At 34.0% G+C, this 27,708-nt stretch overlaps 1 protein-coding gene across 1 annotated transcript in view; it reads left to right on the plus strand.

The window, feature by feature from the left end:
• The window catches only part of LOC308622791 (cadherin-related family member 3-like), a gene marked incomplete at both ends in the record, with an annotated part of 129,446 nt that overhangs the window by 74,252 nt on the left and 27,486 nt on the right, over positions 1-27,708 (plus strand). The window contains 9 exon segments of the mRNA XM_081244414.1: positions 415-506; positions 2,478-2,591; positions 9,682-9,785; positions 11,255-11,400; positions 17,699-17,879; positions 20,192-20,348; positions 25,193-25,298; positions 26,050-26,298; positions 26,734-26,879. Coding sequence (XP_081100540.1) covers positions 415-506; positions 2,478-2,591; positions 9,682-9,785; positions 11,255-11,400; positions 17,699-17,879; positions 20,192-20,348; positions 25,193-25,298; positions 26,050-26,298; positions 26,734-26,879 — 1,295 coding nt within the window.

Consider the following 27,708-nt stretch of genomic DNA (forward strand, 5'->3'; position numbering starts at 1 on the left):
TGGACTAGAAATTCAACTGGAGTCAATTCCTGACTCCACAGCTTTTGCTCTATTTTTTGTACATTACTGTGAAAAGAGATGAAGACTTCAATTATCTAACAAAGGAATCAAAGTTGAAAGCATATCTTAATTGACTTTGTGCCAAACACTGAGCAATTATATCCTATTCCACGCACTAGCCCAAAATTTAAATGTAGAAATATGAAACTGATATTTTTATGTTGGCTTTCTTAAAATGAATGTTAGTGGGAAAAATTACTGGTGGTCTTAATTTCTCTAAAATAAATATCATTAAGAAAATGCTATAGGGAGAAATTCTTACAGTATAACAACTTATGGAGCCAATATGAAGCAAAAAGTATTGAAAGAATGTTTGAATTTAAATTATTGCTCATGGTTTATATAATTGTATAGGTGTTTCAGTGTCTATTCCTGAAAAGGTTCCTGCATTTGCTTTTATATATAGGATTCTTGCAAGAGATCCAGATCCAGGACAAGAAGTTGAGGTAAGTATTGTATTATTATCTATTAATTTTTTCCAACTTTTATTTTTTAAAAAGTGCTCAAATTTTCAATGAGCAAAAAATTATTTCATCAGGCTTTGAATTAATGTTGTCTTTATATCTTATGGTAGTTACTGAAGTAAGAGAAGGACTTTAAACCTTTGAATATAGTAACAGACTAAAAATTACATGACTTGGAAGTGTAAGCAACAGACCTTCTAAAATGCTCTAAAAGGCATTTAGAAAAACTAGAGCTTACATTTTTTTCCATTTGTCTGATGACATTTATACAGCTGAGAGAATATCCTTTAATGTTTGTTACCTTTTATTCATCCCAGATCAGGAATTGTTTTTTATTATACACATAATTTGAATAAAGGATATGTTGTATCTTCATATACGTTCTAGTTTCAGCAATAATTAATTAATAGTGATTTAATAAATAATACATGACAAAATAGTTGCAGATTAAGAGGGAGTAAAGAAGAAGAAATACAAGATAATTAATCACTCGAGATTTTCTCAGGAATTTTTATGGTGTACATATGAACTATATTCTAATTGTACTTGTAAGAAAAAATTGAGTTTTTGATTATAGAATGTATTATAAGTCATATCAGTGCAATGGAATATTCTGCTCTAATTCTCTTTAGAGCAAACTGAACTTTTTCCATTTGTTCATACTTACTCTGGTAGCTGGCTTATAAACATCATTTAGAGAATAAGGTTGAAATGAAAGCTTGGGGGGGCACTGTTGGAAAATTTAGCCTGTATATAATTTTTCTGGTGACCTGATTACAGTGAGGCATTGATCAGTACTCCCAATTTCATTTTCTTGCTCATGTGAATTTTAGACTGAGGACAGAAGATGACACAGGAAAAGTGTAGTTTCTTGTTTACTAGGTTCAGAAGCTCCATTTATGTGGGTGTGTAAATGTGTGTGGGAGGACAGGGTCAGGATATGGGGATTATGTGCATTTAGGGTGTGTAGATATATATGTGGGTGTAGGCCAGGATACATGCATGTGGGAGGAGGATGGGGTGACTATGTACTACACTACAACTTCATGTGTTTACACATAACTAAATATTACACATTCATAACTAAATATTATAATATCTGAATTATATTGTAAAAGTCACTGGGGAAGAAAAACAAAACAAAGACTTGGAAAATGATAATTTTTTTTAACAAAAAGCTATAATAATAAGGGGAGAAACAAAGAAAATGAGATTTTTCCAAGAGAACACTTAATGGATTTTAGCCTAATATAAGCCAACTTTGGTTGTTCACTCATAGACAAATAAAAATCAGTTAGTATACCCATCAAAATGGCTGTGATGCCTTTTTGGAAATGGCATTGGATATGTCTCCCAGGTTTTATTGTTTCTCTTTGGACCAGAAACTGGATGTAAATTTTTTCAAAATATGATGTCTTTACTAAATCCCTTTAAAAATCTTTAATATTCATCTTGAAACTGAGCCCAGTTATAAGCACAGTGATAACAATGGAGAGGAACATGCTGATGTCCCTAAAAAAATCTTTGTTTAAAGCAATATTTTATTGTGCCATACAGAAAATCAATTTAGAGATGAGATCTAATGGCTTTTTCCAAATAATTCAGTGTATGGGCCTCCTGAGTATACAAGAGGGAATGACTTTTTTATATATTAGAAAAATCTGTAAATGCAACACTAGAAAATAAACTAATTATAAAACCAATAATAGTTATTTACCAAAAATGCTCTAATACTTAAATATAAAAACCTTTGGAAAAAAATGTAAATGAATTTTCAGATTACTATTGAAGTCTGGAAAAGAAAGTTTAGCTTTTATTTTTAAGGGCACTGTCTTCACAAAATTAATTTTGGTTTACTTAGGTCTTGCCAAATAACTGCATCAAAACTGTAAGTTCAGAATCCATGCTTTTTCAATAATGTATTAACCATTTTTGTGTGTGCTTTCTTAAAAGTTCTTAATATTAAACTCTTCAGTTAATGCCACTGCCTACTTTGCTTTGGATTCACATAATGGCGTGATTTCTAAAACCATGAGACCTCTTTTGGATTATGAAACAAATCCTAAGGTAAGAATAAATATGAAACTTAACATTAAATAATAAATACCTTTAAATACCCTTCAGAAAGAATAATTTTCAACATTTTCAATAAGAATAACTTTTAAAAACTTACCTAAATTGAAATAAAAATACCAAATTTATGTAATTGCATTTTCATATTCACATAGATCAAGCAAAAATTCACTTTAAGAAAATAAATTTAGAGTTTTATTTGATTCATTTTACTCTTTCCATTAGACTTTTAAAAAATATTATTTCAATTTTTGTGTTTGCTTCTTTAAGTGCATATAAAAGTTAGAGAAGGGATTATCTCCATATTCAAAAGCATAAAAATGTTGGAGAAGGGATTGCCTCCATATTCAAAAGCATAAAACTGAGGTAACATTCTGGGTAATTAAATAAAATTGCCCTTTATTACAGTCACAAATTATCTGGAGTGTTGCCTCTATCCTTGGCTTTACTTGACTGTAGAGATCTGGCCTAAATGTTTTTTTCCCCCAATGTCCTGGTCAAATTTCAGATTTGCAAATATTTGGAAAGAACAGAGAGGTATAAGGGTATGGAAAAACATAACAAATCTCTTTTCTTACAAAGTCATTCTGGGAAATGGGACCACTTAAATTTCAAATGTTTCCCAGTGTCCTTAAACATTTCTCAATGCTTCCAGTAGTAGACTTATCAGGAAACATTGTTTTTTTAAAAACATCGCCTTACCTAAAAAAAGCCTTTATAAGCTACAAATATTTTGACCAGGATTTTCTCACTGTGTGAGAGTTAGAGGAAAAATGAAAAGCAACAACTGGTGCTCTAGGACAACTGGCTAATGGTTTATAATATTTTCACTTTGGTATTGTACGATCATCTCTCATAGTATCAACTTTGTTGTTGTCCATTCACTCCTAAACAAAGTGCTTCAGTTCTATTTGTTTCTTTACTCTTTCATATAATGTTCAAAATTAACTTTATGAAAGAAGCCCAATTCACGTTTTGATTTTAATTACACTGAATTTATAAATTAGACTGAAGAGAATTAGCATCATTATCATCCGTAAAACAGGATGATTTATTAATTTATTCAGAACTTCATTAATTCTTCCATATATTTCATATTTTTCTCCACAGAAGTTTGTAATTTTACACATTATATGTATGATATTCCTAGACAACTTGACTTTTGCTGCTGTATATTCATTTTCTTTTTTTTTTTATGCGGTACGCGGGCCTCTCACTGCTGTGGCCTCTCCCGTTGCAGAGCGCAGGCTCAGCGGCCATGGCTCACGGGCCCAGCCACTCTGCGGCATGTGGGATCTTCCCAGACCGTGGCACGAACCCATGTTCCCTGCATCGGCAGGCGGACTCTCAACCACTGCGCCACCAGGGAAGCCCTGTATATTCATTTTCTAATTGTTCAAGGTTAAACTTGATTCTTATACCTTGATATTTAAAACAGCAACTTTGCTAACTCCTTATATTAATTTGAATAATTTCTAGATGAGCTTTCATTTTTATGTTAACTGTGTTAACATTCACAGTTAAAATAACTGTCAAGAGTGACAGTTGTTTTTTTTCTCTTCAATTCTTAAAACTTTTTATTCATGTTGTATGCCTTATTTTTTTGATGAGGACGTCCAGAACAATGTTTACTAGAAGTGGTTATAGGACGCATTCTTGTTTTGTCCTGATTTTAAAAGTTATTGTTTAATGTTTCAAATGACAATGGTATTTCTTATAGGGCTATGGTAGACATCTTTTTTAAGTAAGAAAAGTTTTGGGTTTTTAAAAATAAATTTATTTATTTTATTTTTGGCTGTGTTGGGTCTTTGTTGCTGCATGCGAGCTTTCTCTAGTTGTGGCGAGTGGTGCGGTGCGCAGGCTTCTCATTGCGGTGGCTTCTCTTGTTGCAGAGCATGGGCTCTAGGTGTGCAGGCTTCAGTAGCTGTGGCACGTGGTCTCTAGAGCGGAGGCTCAGTAGTTGTGGAACACGGGCTTAGCTGCTCCGTGGCATGTGGGATCTTCCCGGACCAGGGATCGAACCCATGTTCCCTGCATTGGCAGGAGGATTTTTAACCATTGCACCAGCAGGGAAGCTCAGAAAAGTTTTTTTATTTTTTTTTATTCCTGATTTGTTAAGGGATATTTGATGTTGAATTTTATAATATTTTTCTCCATTTACTTAGAAAATTATATGGTTTCTTTTTGTGAATTTATTATATGTATCAGTTATTTTAATACATTTTATGTTATTATAACATCTTTGTCTTTCTGGCATATAACCTACCCCATATAAGGTAGGTTTCAATATAGATTACTATATTCAATTTGCTAATATTTTAATTTAATTTGGAGATTGTAATCCTAAATGTTCCCTTGTCTTTGTTGACTTAAGCTCAAGGTGGTTTGTTCACTCATTTTTTCTTCCCACATGTGAGCTCATCATTAGAAGAGCTTCTGCATGTTTACACATTTAAACAGTGTTGAGCAATTGTCCCTCCAAAGGGGTATACCTCTTGGCATTCCTAGGGCATCACTGGTTTCAGGAAAGTTTATATGTTAATTTCATGGCCCAGCTATTCTTGGACAAAATGTGTAGTACAACCTAACTTTTATCAGTTTCTCTCTCTCTCTCTCTCCCTCTTTTTCTCCTATAAGTTAATGGCAGTGGTATTCTGGAAGGATTATGGCAAACGATTTTACTCTGTCCACCAACTTGATCTAAAAACAAACCTCATTAGATAAACTTTCATCCTCTTTTGGTTTACATATTAATCTTCTCCACTGATTTCCTCCATGGTAAGGTTATTTCTAATTTGCTTCTTGTCTCTGGTGTACTGCACAGTTCATCATATAGTCAGTGCTCAAGAATATTTCTTGAATGAAAGCATGAATTCTCCCTACTAATTTCAAGCGTCCATGTATTTGTTAAGATTTAAAACAATGAGAAACAATAGATTCATTAGTTTGAAATCATTTTTGAATTGCCAAGTACTGTGTTGGCACTCTTACTCAGATTTTCAAGAAGCCACACATCTATTTTTTTTCCTAAAGCAACAAATCAGTTACATTATGTTGAGTATGTATTAGGCACCAGTAAGGTGTTTTACACATAATAACTTACTTAATGCCTGTGAAAGCCCTGTGAGGTAGATACCATTTTAACCTCCATTTTATAGATGAAGACACTAAGTCCAAATAAATAAGTGGCCTACCCAAGATCACCCAGCTGGTAAATGGATGAATCATAATTCCAACACAAGCAGCCTAACGTTATTATTTAAAAAAAAATTTTTTTTGAACATCTTCACTGGAGTATAATTGCTTTACAGTGGTGTGTTAGTTTCTGCTGTATTACAAACTGAATCAGCTATACATATACATATATCCCCGTATCTCTTCCCTCTTGCATCTCCCTCTCACCCTCCGTATTCCACATCTCTAGGTGCTTTCCACAAAGCACCGAGCTGATCTCCCTGTGCTATGTGGCTGCTTCCCAGCAACTATCTATTTTCCATTTGGTGGTGTATATATGTCCATGTCACTCTCTCACTTTGTCCCAGCTTACACTTCCCCCTCCCAGTGTCCTCAAGTCCATTCTCTATGTCTGCATCTTTATTCCTGTCCTGCTCCTAGGTTCTTCAGAACCATTTTTTTTTTAAGATTCCATATATATGTGTTAGCATATGGTATTTGTTTTTGTCTGACTTACTTCACTCTGTATGACAGACTGTAGGTCTATCCACCTCACTGAAAATAACTCAGTTGTGTTTCTTTTTTACGGATGAGCAATATTCCATTGTATATATGGGCCACATCTTCTTTATCCATTCATCTGTCGATGGACAATTAGGTTGCTTCCATGTCCTGGCTATTGTAAATAGAGCTGCAATGAACATTGTGTTACATGGCTCTTTTTGTATTATGCTTTTCTCAGGATATATGCCCTGTAGTGGGATTGCTGGGTCATACTGTAGCTCTATTTTTAGTTTTTTAAGGAACCTCCATACTGTTCTCCATGGTGACTGTATCAATTTACATTCCCATCAACAGTGCAAGAGGGTTCCCTTTTCTCCACACCCTCTCCAGAACTTATTGCTTGTAGACTTTTTGATGACGGCCATTCTGACTGGTGTGAGGTGATACCTCATTGTAGTTTTGATTTGCATTTCTCTAATGATTAGTTACGTTGAGCATCCTTTCATGTGTTTGTTGGCAATCTGTGTATCTTCTTTGGAAAAATGTCTATTTAGGTGTTCTGCCCACTTTTGAATTGGGTTATTTGTTTTTTTGATATTGAGCTGCATGAGCTGCTTGTACATTTTGGAGATTAATCCTTTGTCAGTTGCTTCATTTGCAAATATTTTCTCCCATTCTAAAGGTTGTCCTTTTGTCTTGTTTATGGTTTCCTTTGCTGTGCAAAAGCTTTTAAGTTTCATTAGGTCCCATTTGTTTATTTTTGTTTTTATTTCCATTTCTCTAGGAGATGGGTCAAAAAGGGTCTTGCTGTGATGCATGTCATAGAGTTTTCTGCCTATGTTTTCCTCTAAGAGTTTTATAGTGTCTGGCCTTACATTTAGATCTTTAACCCATTTTGAGTTTATTTTTGTGTATGGTGTTAGGGAGTGTTCTAATTTGATTCTTTTACATGTAGCTGACCAGTTTTCCCAGCACCACTTATTGAAGACACTGTCTTTTCTCCATTGTATACTTTTGCCTCCTTTATGAAAGAAAAGGTGACCATAGGGGTTTATCTCTGGGCTTTCTATCCTGTTCCATTGATCTATATTTCTGTTTTTGTGCCAGTACCATACTGCCTTGATTACTGTAGCTTTGTAGTATATTCTGAAGTCAGGGAGCCTGATTCTTCCAGCTCTGTTTCTCTTTCTCAAGATTGCTTTGGCTATTTGGGGACTTTTTTGTTTCCATACAACTTGTGAATTTTTTTGTTCTAGTTCTGTGAAAAATGCATTGGTAGTTTGATACGGATTGCACTGAATCTGTAGATTTCTTTGGGTAGTATAGTCATTTTCACAATGTTGATTCTTCCAATCCAAGAACATGGTATATCTCTCTATCTGTTGGTATCAGCCTTAATTTCTTTCATCAGTGTCTTATAGTTTTCTGCATACAGGTCTTTTGTCTCCCTAGGTAGGTTTATTCCTAGGTATTTTATTCTTTTTGTTGCAATGGTAAACGGGAGTGTTTCCTTAATTTCTCTTTCAGATTTTTCATCATTAGTGTATAGGAAGGCAAGAGATTTCTGTGCATTATTTTTTTATTCTGCTACTTTACCATATTCATTGATTAGCTCTAGTAGTTTTCTGGTAGCATCTTTAGGATTCTCTATGTATAGTATCATGTCATCTGCAAACAGTGACAGTTTTACTTCTTCTTTTCCGATTTGGATTCCTTTAATTTCTTTTTCTTCTCTGATTGCTGTGGCTAAAACTTTCGAAACTATGTTGAATAATAGTGGTGAGAGTGGGCAACCTTGTCTTGTTCCTGATCTTAGTGGAAATGGTTTCAGGTTTTCACCATTGAGGACAATGTTGGCTGTGGGTTTGTCATGTATGACCTTTATTGTGTTGAGGTAAGTTCCCTCTATGCCTACATTCTGGAGGTTTTTTTTTTTTTATCATAAATGAGTGTGAATTTTGTCAAAAGCTTTTTCTGCATCTATTGAGATGATCATATGGTTTTTATCCTTCAGTTTGTTACTATGGTTTATCACATTGATTGATTTGCATATATTGAAGAATCCTTGCATTCCTGGGATAAACCCCACTTGATCATAGTGTATGATCCTTTTAATGTGCTGTTGGATTCTGTTTGCTAGTATTTTGTTGAGGATTTTTGCATCTATGTTCATCAGTGATATTGGCCTGTAGTTTTCTTTTTTTGTGACATCTTCATCTGGTTTTTGTATCAGGGTGATGGTGGCCTCGTAGAATCAGTTTGAGAGTGTTCCTCCCTCAAGCAGCCTAAGTTTGTATGGGTATTTCACCACTATGCTACCTTGCCATTGTTGGCTTGTCATCTCTTCTAAAAAGCTGTTACTATCCTCCCTCATACTTTCATGCTCTGCTGTAATCTCTGTACATGCAGAAACTGTGTGCTGCTTATTTTAAATATCAGTGCTTGGTAGTTAAATGATATACTACTGAGGATGCATGAACAAATGAGTGAATAGCTAATTCAGAACAGCTGTGCTGTCGTAGGGAACCCCATTTTTTTAAGCCAGTGTCAAAGAAAGGAAAATTGACATATTTGAAAATAAACTTTTCATTTTAAATCACCCTTTTTCTTTGTCTTTTAAGCAGTTTATACATTTTTTTGAATAATAATTTACTTCAGTGGTAATATATTTTTGGTCAAGCTACATTTTTGTTAAATATTCCTTGTAATCTTCAGTTTCTTCTAATTTATTTGAAATATTTCTGAAATAGAAGGCTCAATAAAGTATCAATATAATGTTATATAATTAAAAGCACTTTGATTTGCTTTTTGTTTTTGTACATAATCTACTTATTAATTATATAATTAAATTTAATAAAACAAAATTAAAATAATTCTTTGACTTCATCAAGCTTTTAGTTATTACTCTATTTGACAACATTTTTGATTATTTTGACATTGGAATATCAACTTTTTATATGAAAATTTTACAACTTTTTTGATGTTTCTAAAGTACTCATGATTTTTCAATTTTTTTCCAAAAATAAGATAGCTGTTTACCTTCACATATTTTTCCCGAAACAGTGAAACTTAAGTTATCCTTTTAGTTTCCTATTTCAAGAAATTCACATTCACTCTATTGCCTTAAATGTGTAGCATACCAATACCAGTATTTAAAAACACTGTCACAGTTCCATTACAATTGGTAGGTAGCATTAAACACAGAAATCTACATGAGGGTACAAAAGATACTCTTTTTGACAAATGACCTTAAGATTTTTTTAGGAATAGACCTACATTCTTATGCTGCAATTTTTAAAGTGCTTTTCAATTTTATTTTTAAAAAACATTTTGTAAAGGGAAATTGCATATTTTAAGCACTCCAAAAACATATTCTGTCATCTCTTATTTATTTTATCATTTCCAGATAGTGGTTGCTGCGAGAAATAGAGAGAACCTATCTCTGGAGTTATGCATTGGCACCATGACTTTAAACAGCAGGAATGTTAATGATGACAGTCCTGTTCTTACGTAAGCAAAGAGTAATCTAAATATTTAAATGCTAAGATTTAACCACTGAAACTTTTTTTATAATGGGGTAAATATCAGAGTTTTGCTGTTATTTCCATTGTCAATTTTTTTACAAACATTCAAAGTGACCTAGAAGCAAACCTCTATTAGCTCCATACTATTGCTCTTTTTACACCCAGTGAAAGTCAACCTCAATCATATTTTATGTTTGAAACCACAGAAGTCAATTTTTTTTTATGGAATAAGAATTCAAAGCTTTTTATTTTCCTATTAAGTAATATATTGTAAATACTCCTTAATAAGTAAAATATTGTAGAAAATGCACATTGATACATTCGTATTGAAGAGAATTAGGGTTTTGCTCTGGATTTGGTTTACAGGAATGTTGTGGCTGGGTTGATCTTCCATCCAGACCACTAAAAGTTTCTCCATATCAGCAATAAGGCTGTTTCACTTTCTTATCATTTGTGATTCACTGGAGTAGTACTTTTAATTTCCTTCAAAAACTTTTCCTTTGCATTCAGAACTTGGATAACTGTTTGGCACAAGAGGCCTAGCTTTTAGCCTATTTTGGCTTTCTATATGTCTTCCTCACCAAGCTTAATCATTTCTAGCTTTTGATTTAAACTGAGAGACATGCATCTCTTTCACATGCACATTTAGAGGCCACTGTAGGGTTATTAATGGGCCTGATTTCAATATTGTTGTGTCTCAGGGAACAGGACGGCCGAGGAGAAGAGAGACAGAGGAATGGCCAGTTGGTGGAGCAGTCAGAACACATACAACATTATCCATTAAGTTCATTGTCTCATATTGGCATAGTTTGTGGTGCTCCAAAACAATTACAGTAGTAATATCAAAGCTCAATGTTCATAGATCACCATAACAAATATAATAATAATGAAAATTTTTGAAATATTGTGAGGATTACCAAAATGTGATATAGAAACACCAAGTGAGCACATGCTGTGGGAAAAATGGCATCAGCAGACTTGCTCAATGCAATGTTGCCAGAAACCTTCAATTTGTAAAAAATGCAATATCTGCAAAGTTCATTAAAGTGAAGTGCAATAAAATGAGGTATGCCTGAATATGAAATGAAACAGTGATTTCAAAAGTGTTTGTAGTATTTTGTTATCTGGAATAAAGTATAATTAACCATTCAGTAGAAGGACTAGAGAAAGGGTATAGGTAGGAGAAAACTTTTAACTTCACTTTATAATAATTAAAGATTCTCTAATAGACGTAGTAATTTATAAAGAAAAAGATTTTTTGAGGCCAGGGGCTTGAAACTCTTACAAGATATGTACCACATAATATTTAAAATTTTATGTGATACATATTTAATTTAATTTAATTTAAAATTAAAACCCACTGGTGCAGGTCCCCTCCCTATTTGTTGTGTGACAGATGAAAAGAGACATTTGTTTACACTAAGTGATAAAAAAAAAATCCCTTTTGTCCCACAGATATATACCAGATGCACCTATAAATATTTATGAAAATCTGGCTGTTGGAACAAAGCTAGTGAAGCTGACAGCAACTGATAGAGACATAGGGGACTTGGTACATTATGAATTTATAGATACACAAAAAGAATTTTCAATAAATGAAGGTATAATAATTTTTTGTTGCTACTCATTTTATAAAGTATTTTATAAAATGTATTTTTCACTAGTTAAAAATAAGCTTGGTTACCATTCTATAAGGATAAAAGAATATTTAAAATATTCAGCAGCATATTTAGCATATTTTATATGATGTAAAAAGTGATCATTCTTTCCTTCTCAGAAGTATGGAAATAGTCCGCACAATCTGTATGCTCCAGGGGACTCCCAAACAATTCAGACCCACAGCATGGTTCCCTGGGATTTTACTGTATGATTTTTCTGTGAGAAGTAGCTTTTCGCTTGAAAACCATAATATTAGTCACATGAATTGAGTATTTATTTTATATCATACATTCTCATAAGCACTTTGCATATACAATAACTTCTTTGTTTACTATCCTAATCCCCATCTAACATACGATGCCTGGAGAGAAATCTTCATTTACTCAAGCTCATGCAGCTAATTTGCATGTCATGGCCTGCACTTGAATTCAGATTGCTTGAAAAAGAGACCTATAACTCTAAGTACATTCTATATGACTACAAGTTAGGAGTTCATGCATGTCTCTAACAACTTAAGAATAAAGCAAGGGGAGGGGAGAAAGAAAGGTTTTTCCATTTCTTACGAGGTATTGTACATTTGGCATGCATAAAAAAGCAGGATTAATCACACACTGCCTGTCATATCGGTGAAGAGTCCCACATAGGGAGTAGAATCTGAGAGGTGAGTAAGGAGACCTGTGGAAGGGAAGACCTGTGGCACGCCAGAACTTAAGCAAAGCGAGAAGGATATTCAGGTCAGAAGTGATAAGTAGGGAGTGGCAGCAGAAATACGAGATTCATTACATAAAGGAGGATTGATACAATAACTGTGTTAAACATAAATGAAGGCTGGTTTCTCCTGTCAGACATGTGAGTTACAAAAGTAGAAAATGAGAAAACTATAATGAACAATATGAGGATAAATTAAAATTAACAGTGTTAGAGTAAACATGTTTTTCATTACATGGTTAGGTATAGGAAGATGTGTGTGTGTGTGTGTGTGTGTGTGTATAGTTACATAAATAGATACTGATGTACAGGAAGATTGTGTGTGTGTGTGTGTGTGTGTGTATAGTTACATAAATAGATATTGATGTAACTGTATGTGGGCGCGCATACACACACACACACACACACACACAGATGCGTATCTGTAGCTACGTCTACTAAAAGAGTGAAAGAACTTAGGAGGATGATACAACAACAGCAATGAGCATATCTAGTACCCACATACTGACTTCTACATACAATTTTATCCTATAAGAGCTCCCTAGAGCAATGACTCATTTTGAAAGTAATAGGAGTTAAAATGCAAGATGAGCTTGAAATAACTCGTTGTGACAGTAAGCAAGAACATGATCAAGGAATGGTGAGGGTATGTTAAAAAAAAACCCAAACAAACAGAAATTAGCTTGAATTGGCTCCCTCTAGCCAATTTAAGGGCACTTTGAACATAATAGTTCATAAATGAAAATAATAGTTGCAAATTATAACCCATTATAAAACATGGGACTCCATGAGTCCATAGAGATAAATTGACATAAATAGACATAAATAAATTGACAATTTCATGGAGAAGATAATGTTTACATATTTTCAAAACACCTCTCCATAAAATATTCATTAATTGCAAAGGATAAAATAGCAACTTTGGGGCTTCCCTGGTGGCGCAGTGGTTGAGAATCTGCCTGCCAATGCAGGGGACACGGGTTCAAGCCCTGGTCTGGGAAGATCCCACATGCCGCAGAGCAACTGGGCCCGTGAGCCACAACTACTGAGCCTGCGCATCTGGAGCCTGTGCTCCGCAACAAGAGAGGCCATGACAGTGAGAGGCCCGCGCACTGCGATGAAGAGTGGCCCCCACTTGCCACAACTAGAGAAAGCCCTCGCACAGAAACGAAGACCCAACACAGCCAAAAATAAATAAATAAATAAATTAAAAAAAAAAAAAATAGCAACTTTGGAATGGAGAATACTGGTAGACACCATCTTAGTCAAGAAATTAAAGTGAACATCATCAGTAATGAGTCAAACTGATAGCATGCCATAAGAAGATATTGTAACTTCTGTGATATTTAATCCCAAACTACATAACCCAAATCTTATCATGGGCAGACATCAGGGAAATCCAATTTGAGGAAAATTCTCCAAAATTACCAGCCTTTAATCTTCAAAATGATAAAAATGAAGAGAAGATTGAAGAACTTTCCAGATCGACGGAGACTAAAAGGACATGAAAACTGGATTTTTTGCTATAAAAATATTGAGACAGGGGGCTTCCCCGGTGGTGCAGTGGTTGGGAGTCCACTTGCTGGTGCAGGGGACACGGGTTCGTGCCCCGGTCCAGGAGGATCCTAAGTGCCACGGAGCGGCTAGGCCCGTGAGCCATGGCTGTTGAGCCGGAGCTCCGCAGCGGGAGAAGCCACGGCAGAGGCCTGCGTACCGCAAAAAAAAAAAAAAAAAAAAAAAAAAAAAAAAAAATATATATATATATATATAGAGAGAGAGAGAGAGAGAGAGAGAGAGACAATTGGTAAAACTTGAAAGGAGGTCTCAGTATTAGGTGTATTGATGTCAACTTCTGGATTTTGTTGTTTTTATTGTGGTAATGTTGGAGGATGCTCTTAGGAAATATACCTTAAAGTATATGGAGATGATGAGACATCAAGATCAGCAACTTATTCTCAAATGGTTCAGGAAAAAATTTTTTTTCTCACATGTTCATGATTATTTAAAACATTTAATAATTATAAAGACTAAAAAATAGAAATCAAGAAAGAAAAAAAGATGATATTGAAGATAGGCAGAAAAGAGGCAATACTTTAAATCATATTCTAAAAATTCCTGAAGAAGCATATAAAAGCAGTAGAGCAGAATACTGAAAAGTATCTATCACTCAAGAAAATGTTTCTAAAATAAAAGATGATTTGAGGCTACATGTTACAAAAGGCAAACTAGGTTTTTGAAGACCAATATGGAGTGGCTGAATATGAGACATTTTCTAGTAAACCATTAGATATTAACATAAAAGAAAAAATAGTTGAGCCCCTAGGCAAAAAGGTTAAGTCAGTTATAAGAGAGTGATAATCAAATTGTAAAAAGATTTTTTTTACAAGAATTTCCAGTTAATAGAGTAACATATTTAGGAAACCTGAGGACACAAATTGTGACTTTAAAAATTTATACAAAGGAAAATGACCTCACAGATAAAGAAAGCAGATAAAATTTCAGGACCATGGAAGCAATCAGGAAATATTGTTCCTATGAGTTCTTCCTGAGGAGTTTGCTAGGGAATGAACTCCAGACAACCAAAATAACTGGAGAATTATCAGCATAAGAAATGATGGTGAGAGATAAATACATATTTATTTATAAAATTAAAAATAAATAATGATTTTAGAGAGTGTACTACAGATAAAGCCTACATTAGCTGCAAATATAGATAAATTAATTAAAAAGCAACTGTTAATTAAAATATTATAAGTTTTTATTTTTGTTGATTTTTGTTGTTTTTGTTTTTCTCGCTGCACACAGCTCCCTACCCTAACTCTACTATGCCTGGGCCAGAAGAGCTAAAAGCATTTATAGTAGGGGGAAAAAATTGGAACAGAGGCACAATGAGGGGAAACTACTTTAGTAGATATTAAAACATGTTATAATGCCTCTGAATTGCAAACAGTGTGATAGTGACAAATGATTATATAGATAGATGTATGGAACAGGATATAAAATTTTGATAAAAGTCCCAAATGATCATGAAAATGTAAAAGTGCAGAAAAGGTTGACGTTTTTTAAAATGATGTAATAACTCATAGCATGAGGAAAATAAAACATTTTTGTATTATATATCAGGTTTTATCTCAAAAATGCGATCATACACATAATAGAAGAAAATATGAATGAATTTCTTTATAACCTGTGAGTAGGAAAAACTTACAACCGTAACTCAAAATCCAGAAACCACATGGGAATAAATTGATGAATGTGACATAAATCATCATATGATCACCATCATCATCATCACCATCATCACAACATTTTTATGTCAAACAAATAAAATCACCATAAGAAAAGTAAAAATACAAATGAGAAATTGGGAAAATATTTGCATATTAGAAGAATAAAAGTAACAATCAGATATGAAAATGGACTAAGACAAGAATCAACAGTTTAGAGGAGTTGCAAATGACTCTCAAGCATATGAAAATATGCTCTGTTTTATTCATAATAAAATTGAAAATTAAAATAATACTACTTTACTATTTGTAACCTACAGGATTACCAAAAATTTATGTTTGAAAATATCTTCTGTTGGTGAGGCTGTGTGAAACAGACTTCATATAACTCTTGGTGAGGATGAAAAATACTACAACCTTTACTGAGAGAATATGGTAGAATCTAGGAAAACTGCACATGCATTTACATTTTGATGCTGCAATCTCACCTCTAGAAAATACCTCAAATACACTGACAAAAATATAAAAAGATGTATGCACACACCATTCGTTGCATCATTATTTAACAGCAAGATTGAAAATATCCATAGGGTAGTCATCATATAAACTGTGATACACCTAGACAATGGAATAATATGTCCATAGAAAAAGAAATAAGGAACCTCTCTCTATATTATTTACATAATGATCTCTGAGATATTATATTGGGGGGAAGGTGAAAAAAAATGTGCATAATATGTTACTGTTAAATTTATCATGGAAAGAACACAAAATTATATAACAGTTTTTTTAAATCCTGGAGAATTTTATAGATTAAAGAGAGTTAAGAGACATACTAACCAATTAAAAAGTGTGGACTTTACTTAGATGATGATTTGAAAAGCAACAAAACTTCATAAGACAATCCAAAAATTTTTATCATTACTGAATATATGATGATGCTAAGGAATTAATGTGATTTTTAAGGTATGCTAATTATATCACAGATATTTTAAAAGAAGAGTCCTTTGCCTTTAAGAATAGATAATAAAATATTTACAAATGAAATAACATGTTGTTTGGGATTTTCTTCAAAATAATCCAAGTAGAGGATAAAGTAGGCAATGCTATAGATGAAACAAAATTGGCCATATATTTTAATTGTTGATGCTGGTGATGTGTACGTAAGAGTTTATTGTATAATTCTCTTGGATATAATATATGTGAATTTTTAAATAAAAACTTTTTATTCAGGAAAATATATGCCCCCATCATAATAAAAGTAAGTACCTTATATTTTCAATTGCAATAAACTATGTCTTTAAAACAACAAAATTTGAAAAGCGGATGGGATATAGTAAAGATATTAAGAATTTTTCATATTGTCTTCACTCCACTTCTGTTGCTCCTTCTAAGACAAAAATGCCTAATCAGCTAGAACATATGTTTATCAATTCTATCTGCTAAATATGAATTAAAATCCTTCCTTTCCATTACTATTGTAATTCAACATCTCTCACCCAATCCTCAGCAGTACAATGTACTTTTCTCAAAATACTCTGTTCTTGCACATATTTCTGCCCTTCCACGTGCTATTCCGTTGGAGTGTCTGTCCTACTTCTTCTTCTCCTTTGGCTTCCCTTTGCCAAAACTCCCTCCTCGCAACCTCCACTCCACCCCAGTCTTCTTGACCTGGATTTCCTGTGCTCGTTTCTCAACACTCAGCATAAGCTTCACTGTGTACCCCTCACCCCAACAACCATGACCCTCCTATGAAATATTTTTTTTTTTTTTAAAGAAGATGTTGGGGGTAGGAGTTTATTAATTAATTAATTTATTTTTGCTGTGTTGTGTCTTCGTTTCTGTGCGAGGGCTTTCTCTAGTTGTGGCAAGCGGGGGCCACTCTTCATCACGGTGCTCAGGCCTCTCACTATGGCGGCCTCTCTTGTTGCAGAGCATAGGCTCCAGACGGGCAGGCTCAGTAGTTGTGGCTCACGGGCCTAGTTGCTCCGTGGCATGTGGGATCCTCCCAGACCAGGGCTCGAACCCGTGTCCCCTGCATTAGCAGGCAGATTCTCAACCACTGCGCCACCAGGGAAGCCCTGAAATATTTTCTGACCTATGCAGTTCAGGAGGGTTTCCCTTCCAGGTCACTAACCATTCCCCACAGATCCTCAACGGTGAGTGGTGTATAAGTTTCATAAGGTCAGCAACTGTGATTTGTCCTTTAATTTATCCCCAGAACAATTTTCTCCATATCACTATTTTAATTTATAGTGTTTTCACCTTGTGAATGTTGAACAAATTTTCATTATCTGCCTTTTAGCTTCAGGAGAGGTCACAATCGCCTATCCTTTGGATTATGAAGACGCACCCACCCCACATTCTTGGGTATTATATTTTAGTGTTTATGACAATGAACGACTGCATTCCACAACTGGAACACTCACAGTGATTCTACAAGATGTCAATGACAATCCACCTCAATGCACTCAGGATATTTACATGTAAGTTATTATAGCAAATTTGGTCTTCAGATTTTGGCATAGAGAGAAAAGAGAGAAAAATAAATGGGTAAACAATATACTATTCCTGGAATGAAGAAGAAGCCCTTCCTTCCATCTTTACTGTATTTTTAGCCAATTTGCAGCTTCTCTGATACAATTGGACCTGCTTTATTTTGTCTCAGAAAATTATAAAAATTAAAGCTAGAAAGGACCCCAAAAGATGACATTTGTCTAGCCCCGTGCTTCCAGGGAGGTAAAACAACTATCACACTAAAAATTAAATATATGTATGGATAGTAAATTATAATTCATTTAAAAAATATTACTGGCATTAATTTGAAGACAGCGCTAAAGTCACATGCAAACTTTCAGCTTTTTAATTACATAGACATTTTAAAATGAAGGCATGATAAGTTATTTCCATTATATAAAACGAGTACCAAATCTATAAGATTTCATTCACTGAAACACAGATTTCCTGATCCCTAGTACATTTTTCCCTTCAGAATACCTGATTGCTCAGAAAATTCTTAACCTAGTCTGGCAGTATTTTGGTAACATACTCTTTTTTGGTATTCTCATTACATATCTCATTCCAACAGTGTATGCAATAATCCACCCTTGAGGAAAACAATAGATATGTGGGCTTTATACCATCAAGTAGCAGAAGACAATCTAGATAGAACTAAAATCAACTACATGGAGTAGAACTTTGACAGTCCTGCAAGATGAACAAAAGAATCTCCTGCTTAATCAGAATTTTCACTTACATAGTAGAAACAATGTTTTATACAATGCTATAAAAGTGCTTTAGTGGTCACTCTTAAATAATGTATTGAAACCACTTAAAACAATATTTTAGAAATACTATTGCTGGCATATATTTGAAAACTTTGTAGAAACAAAACATAGTCTAAAATTCACATATGGAAATAGTGCCATTGCACTAATGAACTTTGAAAATCAACTTTTAGTTTGTAAACTTTTTGCCAGAAATATATTTTACTAAAAAAAACCAAGAGATGGAAAGAATAAACAATAATTCTGTAGACACTCCAACTGTAGTTTGCTTTCACTTCCTATTCTAGCTAGTACTTTACAGATTCTTACTGGAACAGTATTAGAATTTTTGGTTTCTAGAACATTCTTTCTGTTAACAAATTTGACAACTCACCTTTTATTCCACTATTTTTCTCAAACCTAATGTATTTTAAGTAATTAAAATTAGAAATATTCTTTTAAAACACACAAAAAATACAAACATAACTGTTTTTATTGGTCAGGATATTTAACAGTAGCTGCTGTAACACCAACAAAATTTTTTTTTAATCAATGACTAAACTCAATAAGCATTTCTTTGCCCCTTATGCAAAGGTAATGAAGCTTGGTTGGCTCTAGTGAGTGGCACTCCTCTCTCTATGCTGAGACTCAGGGGTCCTGGCTTATTGGATCTTCTGTCCTGGTCATATTGTTGCCTTTTACTTCCAACCACATATTTAATTACCTTGCCTAGACTGATACACAGCCTTTTCACTTATATTTCATTTGCCAGCACATCCTCCCCTCCCCTCCCGAGTCCCGCAGCCAACTGTAGAAGTTGTAGAAAAACTGGGATACAAGAGCGACATAAGAATATTGGTAAAAATTAACAGTCCCTGCTAACTTTTAAGCAAATTTAATAGACAGTAACAGGACTACTGCAGCTTGAGCTGTGCATACAGCAGATCAAAGCATTAGTTCCAGTCTAGTATTATTCAATAATTTAAGGAACCTCCTAAAAACAAGACAGTTTGAAATACCAAGAATACAAAGAAAATTATACTACACAGAAAGCAAGAAGTCAAAGGTTTATTCTTTTCTCTAGTCTGTGTCTTTTTAATTGTCATTTAACTTCTCTAGTCCTCAGTTTTCTAGTTTTTAAAATGGGGACAATGATAACTTATGTGCCTAAAGGCAAAAGTGTGGAGCAAGTAATTTCAGATCAGTTTCAGCTCTAGGATTTATAAATAAAAAATTGTGAAGTTGAGGTACTACTGCCATATTTCCAGTGATAATATATGCGTGTGTGTTACTAAATTTGCTGCTTATTAATCCAACATAATAGCAGCTCATTTTTCCTAGGCCTTATAGCAAGAATGCCAAATATTTTCTTAACTTTCACAAATTTTCAGCAACATTATAATTTTATTATTGGCAGAAGTAGTTATTTAAAATATGAGTATATTTTAAAACATTTTAAATTAAATAAGATCATCTGCATAAATCTAAATTAACATGCTACAACACATTTTTCTCATATTTTCTTATTATAGAATTGAACTTCCTGAAAACATCCCAGTTGAAACTCTTTTAGTCTCTCTAACTGGTACAGATAAAGACAGAACTGTTCCCAATAACAATATAACTTACCATTTGATTATGGATACTTTTTCAAATGAAAACGTTACCCTCACCAACAATGAACTGAAAGTATTTTAAAGATTCTCTCTGACTGTGGCCCTGTGATTGACCTTAGAAAAATATTTTATTTTTATTATTATAAAATCTTTAATGAACTGCAGTAGTTCAAATAGCTGATGGCAGAATTTGTTCCTGTATTTTCAACTGAACCTTAAACTGACAACAAAATATTTAGTTTAGAATGAATGCTGGAATGCAATTTTGATCTTGGGAACTGAACTAAGAAGGTTATAAATTTCCTAGAACAAATGGTTCTGTGATAAAGTACTGGCTATTCCTTTGGACTGTGTTAAAGTAACCATAATTGCCATTAAGTAAGTATATTAAATAACTATTCTATAAAATAGAATATGCATACTTTATTACTGCATCTTGGAATATACAATAGCTTAAATATTTTACCAATTCAGTAAATCTAAACTTTATTTTTAACAATTTTTGAAACCAAAGTCAGTCTATAAGTTGCTATATTCACATATATTTAAATAGAATTGACAGGCTTGGTTAGGCATTGTGATCAACCAGGATTTGTGGGTAATGTGTGGATATCATTATGATAAGCAACTGCTCATCTGACCAATTGGCTAAGACATCAGACATAGTCTGAATAAGTAAGACATACATAAGTAAGAAGCAGTTTTTTGGCCTTGGATTTGACACAAGCCCTTGAAGTTGGACTCCTACCCAAGCCCCAAGCTGCATTTCATACTAACTCTAACGCCCTTACCACTTACTGCCTCACACTGTATAACAGAGGTACACAGAAACACTTTCATGACCTTAAAACACTACACTGTCTGTCAGCTCTGTCTTTTAGTCCTGCTGTTCTTATCTCGCTAGAGCAGCCAAGCTAAGAGAAGCCAGTTTGCAGAATAAAAGAAACTGACATAATTTTAATGCTTAGTGAGTAAAACCTTTATTAAGAGAACACAGAACTCGAATTTGGCTTTCCAACAATGTCTGAATTTTAAACTCACAAAGGGGCATAATTAAGATACTAACTTTTAAAAAATAAAATTGATTTGTTCTAAGATGGCCATATATTTGCAGTGTATTATACTAATGGGAAAAAAAAAAAGAGTCTTAGCATTCACTCAAAACTGGGATTTATAATAAGCGTCAAGAGTTTTATGTTAAAATAATGAATAAAGCTCTAATAGACTAGTAGATACCATTAACTCTAAATTTATCTTAATTCATTGAAGAGTGACATCCACTGGGGTACTGGTGATAGCTATGTGATTTTAATGTTGAACAATGAATTACTATATAATGAATCCGAACTATTTCATATGTAATATATTTAATTTATTAATAAAATAAAAAATGGATGTTTATATTAGTATTGCTAATCACATATTTGAATAGGTCATTTTTCTTTAATGAGTATTGACCTGAAAAATCACCCCAATATATTTTATTAGTCAATTCATTTTTGATGACTATTTTATGATGTAATATTTGATACTTACAAGATAACATATCTGCAAGGTATGACACATAGCATTACAATGAGCCCCTGAACACATCACCCCTCTTCAGAACTAGAACATTACTAACAGCTGTGCTACTACCCTTTCTCATCCCTCTACTTGGCCTTCAGAGGCAACCAATAACATGGTTTTGTATTTGTTATTGTTTGGAGGATTTTATAGTTTTATCATCTATGTACATATTCCTGGACAATATTGTTGGTTTGCTTAGCTCTTGAGCTTTAAAAAAGTGCTGTCATATTCTATTCAGTCTCCTGTGACTTAATTTTTTCATTTATGTTATGTCTCTAAGAGTCATCTATATATGGCATCTATCTATCTAGCTGTCTTTTATCTGCCTACCTACCTAGTTGCTGTAAAGTTCCATTACATGCTTTAACATTCCATTGTGTGACTATAACCATTCTCTCACTGGGATTTGGATTTCCTTCTGGATTTCACTTAAGGTTGTAATGAACATTCCTGTATGTTTTTGCATGGTGCCTACATGCAACACATTCGCAAGGGTATCTACTTAAGCACAGAACTGCATTGTCATAATGTATGTAAATAGTCAGTTACATAAGGTGGTGCCAAGTTGTTTTCCAAAGTGGTTGCATCACATTATACTCTCATCAGCAATGTATAAGGATTTTTCTTGATCGATATCCTTCTCATAATAACTGGTACACTCACATAGTTTAACATGCTTTAGCCTGATTAGTAATGAGGTTGCACTTCTCTTCACATATTCATCAACTGTGTGAAAAAAACATGCAATATTGGGGTTTCCTTTGCATGATGCACATAAAGTATATATTTATCCATTCTTGTTTTGTTTTTCTTATTGATTCGTATGATATATTCTGGAAAATATCTCATTTTCCCATAAATATTTTAACAAGTGGTCTTTCATATTTAAGTTTTCTAGACACAGGGGAACTAATTTGTGGTTTGGAGTGAAGTAGGGATTCCATTGATTTTTTTCACCACTTGTAATACCAACTCACAGTGATATTTCTACAGCGAACTACACTGCCATCTCTGACATAGATAGAACTTTTGTATACGTTTGTGTATCTGGTTATTTTCTTATTTTTGTTGTATTTCTTTTCAATGCTCAATTTATTTCTATTTTTTCATATTATTTTAATGCAACTATGATGAGAAAAAGCATACAGTAAATTAACAGGAGCACTACCACTGTGGATTGTTAACTTCTTGACTGATAATCTGGTTCAGTGCCATCAGTGTTCTTCATGTCACCTCCCTTTATCTACTTAGAATATAGACTACAGAATTTTATCATTGAAAAGTAGTTTAGAGACCACCTAGTATTATAGTTTATTCCTGCAGAAACATTTTTTCCCATTTGACAATTCATTTACAGCCTTTGATTTCTATAATTCTTAGAACATTGTAGAATCCTAAGAAAACAATGCTATTCACCTATACTTTTCTGCACCAAATTATCACCTAGTTGCTCCACATAACTTTTCTCCCTAATAAGGGCTGGTTGTTTGTTGATGAAAATAGTTAATGTGAGTGTGGCTAAGGCACAAAAAGAACCTTAGAAGAACTGAAGACACAGCACACAATCGTATTCCTTCCACCCCTCTTGGTTGGCCTCAGACCTACCCTAGCAATGGCCACCCTGAGGACTGTGTGATTATGCATGAGCTGAGAAAGGGGGAGACTCCTACCATCACCCCTTTTATTTAACATGAAAGATCCTGAATGCATCATGCCTGCCATGCATATCCCTCCCAGGAGAGTAAAGCGAAAGAACAAAAACATGAGACGCTTTGACCTCTAACGCACAGAGTGGATCTCAAATTCTGTTTTTGCATGATTTCAAAGCTTGTGATTTAAAACTTGCTTCTGAGAGAATATTCTTGCTAATACTAACTCATACCTAACTCACTTTTTAAAAGTGAAAATAAATTTATGACAACTACTTTTTTTTTTTTTTTTTGCGGTACGTGGGCCTCTCACTGCTGTGGCCTCTCCCGTTGCGGAGCACAGGCTCCGGACGTGTAGGCTCAGCGGCCATGGCTCACGGGCCTAGCCGCTCCGTGGCATGTGGGACCTTCCCGGACCGGGGCACGAACCCGTGTCCCCTGCATCGGCAGGTGGACTCCCAACCACTGCGCCACTAGGGAAGCCCTATGACAACTACTTTTTACAAATCTTAATTATACATCAGAGCAGTTATTTATGAAGAGAATCATGAAATAGGAAGAATACAGTCTATGGCAAATGAATCAGTGTGAACAAATGCATATCAAACATGGAACCCTAGTTTTGCTATTAGTATGCTTTTACAATATGAGGTAATAATTACAAAGTGCCAGAATATACAGTAATATTATCTTAGCTTTTGCAATAAATGTATAGTTTTTATATTATAAAACTCTCCAGTATGGAAGCCATCAGCTACTTGTGCTTTTGAGCACTTTAAATGTGGCTTGTTGGAACTGAGATATACTCCAAGAATGAAATAAGCAACGGATTTCAGAGAATTAGCACAAATGAATGTAAACATCCCATCAATATTTTTTGGTGTTGATTACAAGTTGAAATGATAGTATTTTGGACATATTTGATTAAATAAAATATTGTTAAAAATAATTTTACCTGTTTCTTCTAACTTTTCAAAAATGTGGCTACTAGAACCTTTTCAGACCAATGTCGAAAAGGAATGATGGGACGGGACATCCTTGCTTTGTTCCTGATCTTAGTGGGAAAGATTTGAGTTTCTGGCCACTAGGTGTGGTGTTAGGTGTAGTTCTTTGTATATATTCTTTATCAAGTTGAGGAAGTTCTCCTCTAATCCTGGTATACTGAGAGCTTTTATCTTGAATGGGTGTTGTATTTTGTCTGATCAGGTGGTTTTTCCTTTTTAGCCTGTTGATGTGATGGTAACGTGGCTTCTAAAAAACTTAAAATTACATATGTGGTTCACATTCCTACCAAATATATCCCTATTGAATAGCAATAGCATTGCTATAGGATATTATTTTCACTTATTTTTTTTACCAAATGTTTCACAAGTCTTAGTTTTAGAGTCATGTAACTGATAAAGTGAATGCTTAATTATTAGAAGTAACCATCAATGTGATATTTTTTTTTTTTTTTTTTTTTTTTTTTTTTTTTTTTTTTTTTGCGGTAGGCGGGCCTCTCACTGTTGTGGCCTCTCCCCTTGCAGAGCACAGGCTCCGGATGCGCAGGCTCAGCAGCCATGGCTCACGGGCCTAGCCGCTCTGCGGCATGTGGGATCTTCCCAGACCGGGGCACGAACCCGTGTCCCCTGCATCGGCAGGCGGACTCTCAACCACTGTGCCACCAGGGAAGCCCCAATGTGATATTTTTTATCTGGAAATTGGACCTACACATCTAGATTATGATAATGCTATTTTTGCAGGAATGCACTTCAAATATACATTACTTGTGACAGTGTCTGATGAAGGAAGTCCTGTACTCTTGAGTAAGAATTTACTAATTTGAAATATTAACATGTTCTGAGTTATATAAAATAACAAGTAATTTAAGAAATTAGTTATTAGAAGTTTATTGTATTTGTAAATATTCTGATGATCTGTTATAATAAAGTATAAAATTATTACTTAACTTATTTAGTGCATATGTACTGCTATTTAAAAAAAAAGAAAGTCCAAATGAAAATTGGAACATTTGGAGAGAATGATGTCCAAATGCTATTACACCATGTTGCAGCTATTTAAAGGCAATGTCAAAGTTGAACTTTTCTGAAATAGTTGTTTTTTAAAAAATTTCTCAGGGAATTAATTTTGCATTAGAGAAAATACTAATGTTCACATTCATAGTAAATTGCATTTCCTTCATATTTCTTTATTATATTGTCATGATGAAGTATTTTAATCATATTTCAACTAGAAAATAATGTCTGCTTTTGGAAACTATGATTTTTAATTCAGAATAGTACCATTATGCACAAACACATTATAAAATATGATTGTTTTGATAAGTACTCAAAATCAGTTAATAGGGTGTTTTAATCCTAAACTTATTTTCAAATGCTCTATAATCGAAAAGGTAATAAGTTAATAACAAAACTTAACAATATAGATGTATTTGTAAAATTTACACACTTAAAATATAAATATATTAGATGTTAATTAAAAAGTAAAGAAAAAATGAGAATTATAGAAGACACATGATCACCTTAATTACATTTTTATGTACTTTCTTCTCCGTAGCACCTATTACAGTCATGATAAGGGTGAGTCACATAAATGAATTAAATCCAAGTGGAATTACATTGGCATTTACCTTCAGCTTACTTGAAAACAGTCCAGTTGATACCCTAGTTGGAAAAAGTACGTTTACAGATGGAGACTGGCCATTTAATAATATAAAATACAATATTGTTGGAGGTAATATAGGATCACCCCCCAAATTTTACATTGAACCAGACACATGTACTGTAAAAATGCTGATATCAATTAGTAACAAAAATAAAGAGCTCATATATACTCATTTAGAATTTATTGAGAAACAGTGCATATTGGAAAATGTTAAAAAACAACTTTCTCTTAAACTATGCAATGCTCACCTTGGTTTGTTAGCTGCATCCATAAATTCTTAGTTACTGCAGGAAAAGCACTGTATAGCTTTTTTAAAAGCACTTTGCTGTATAGATCTTCAGAAAGCCTATGCACATGTATTTCTTCCGTATAAATGGTGTGTGAATTAATATCTACAATGACTTTGCTGATGGATTACATGCTGGGAGTATGAACATATAAACACAATTGATTTGTATTAGTCCATTTCCATTTGTTATTATAGTGATTAGTTCATTCATATCATTTATAATTTAGCATAAATTGAAAATATTTAGTGATCCTGGGATAAGAGTTCTCCTTTCATTTTTGTGTCAGGAATGATAAAGCTATTGGGTTCAATGGACAAGGAATCTGAATCACTGTACAAGATAGCTGTGAGAATAACAGACTTGGATAATGATGCTGTCCCTGACCCCCTCAGACAGAGAAGTAGTACTGCTCAGGTGACTGTCAATGTTCTGGTAAGAATAAATCATTGCTTGTAATACTGTTATCCCTTAGGAGACATATTCAGTCCCCTCAGCATGGACCTAATTCAGAGAGTGACACGTGGGTTCAAAAACCGTAACACACGATGAGAAAATTGTCATTGTATACAAACTAATCTGTGTGAATTCTGAATTTGATTGTCTTACACATCTGTACTTCCATGTAGAGTGCCTGATACTTAAAATTGTATGTAAAAAGTTGTTGCAAGAATCATTCTGTTGTTACACATACTTCCATAAACAAACAAACATCTATTCTAGAGTTTTAGGAGTTCACTCTGTTTGATACTTCAAAAAAAAAACCTGCTTCTCGGGCTTCCCTGGTGGCGCAGTGGTTGACAGTCCGCCTGCCAATGCAGGGGACACGGGTTTGTGCCTCGGTCCGGGAAGATCCCACATGCCGCGGAGCGGCTGGGCCCGTGAGCCATGGCCGCTGAGCCTGCGCGTCCGGAGCCTGTGCTCCGCAATGAGAGAGGCCACAACAGTGAGAGGCCCGCGTACCGCAAAACAAAACAAAACAAACAAACAAACAAAAATGCTTCTCTGCTCATCTAGTTGCTCTAATCCCTCTCTGGTTTTCACTTAAGAAATATTTTAATATTTTCCCTAGTGAAGATTCTGAGAGATCAGGCGTAGAGGTTCACAAACATGAAGCACAGAGGCAAGAACTTCTAACTTATAAATAAATACTTTTTAAATATTCAAAGCAAAAACATATTTGACTTGGTTTGCTTAAGACTTACATCGACACAATTCTGTACACTACTTTTACTGGCAGAACTAAACAAAAGGAGAAATTCTC

This window comes from Mesoplodon bidens (assembly GCF_964165515.1).
Source record: "Mesoplodon bidens genome assembly, chromosome: 9".
Taxonomy (NCBI): Eukaryota; Metazoa; Chordata; class Mammalia; order Artiodactyla; family Ziphiidae; genus Mesoplodon; species Mesoplodon bidens.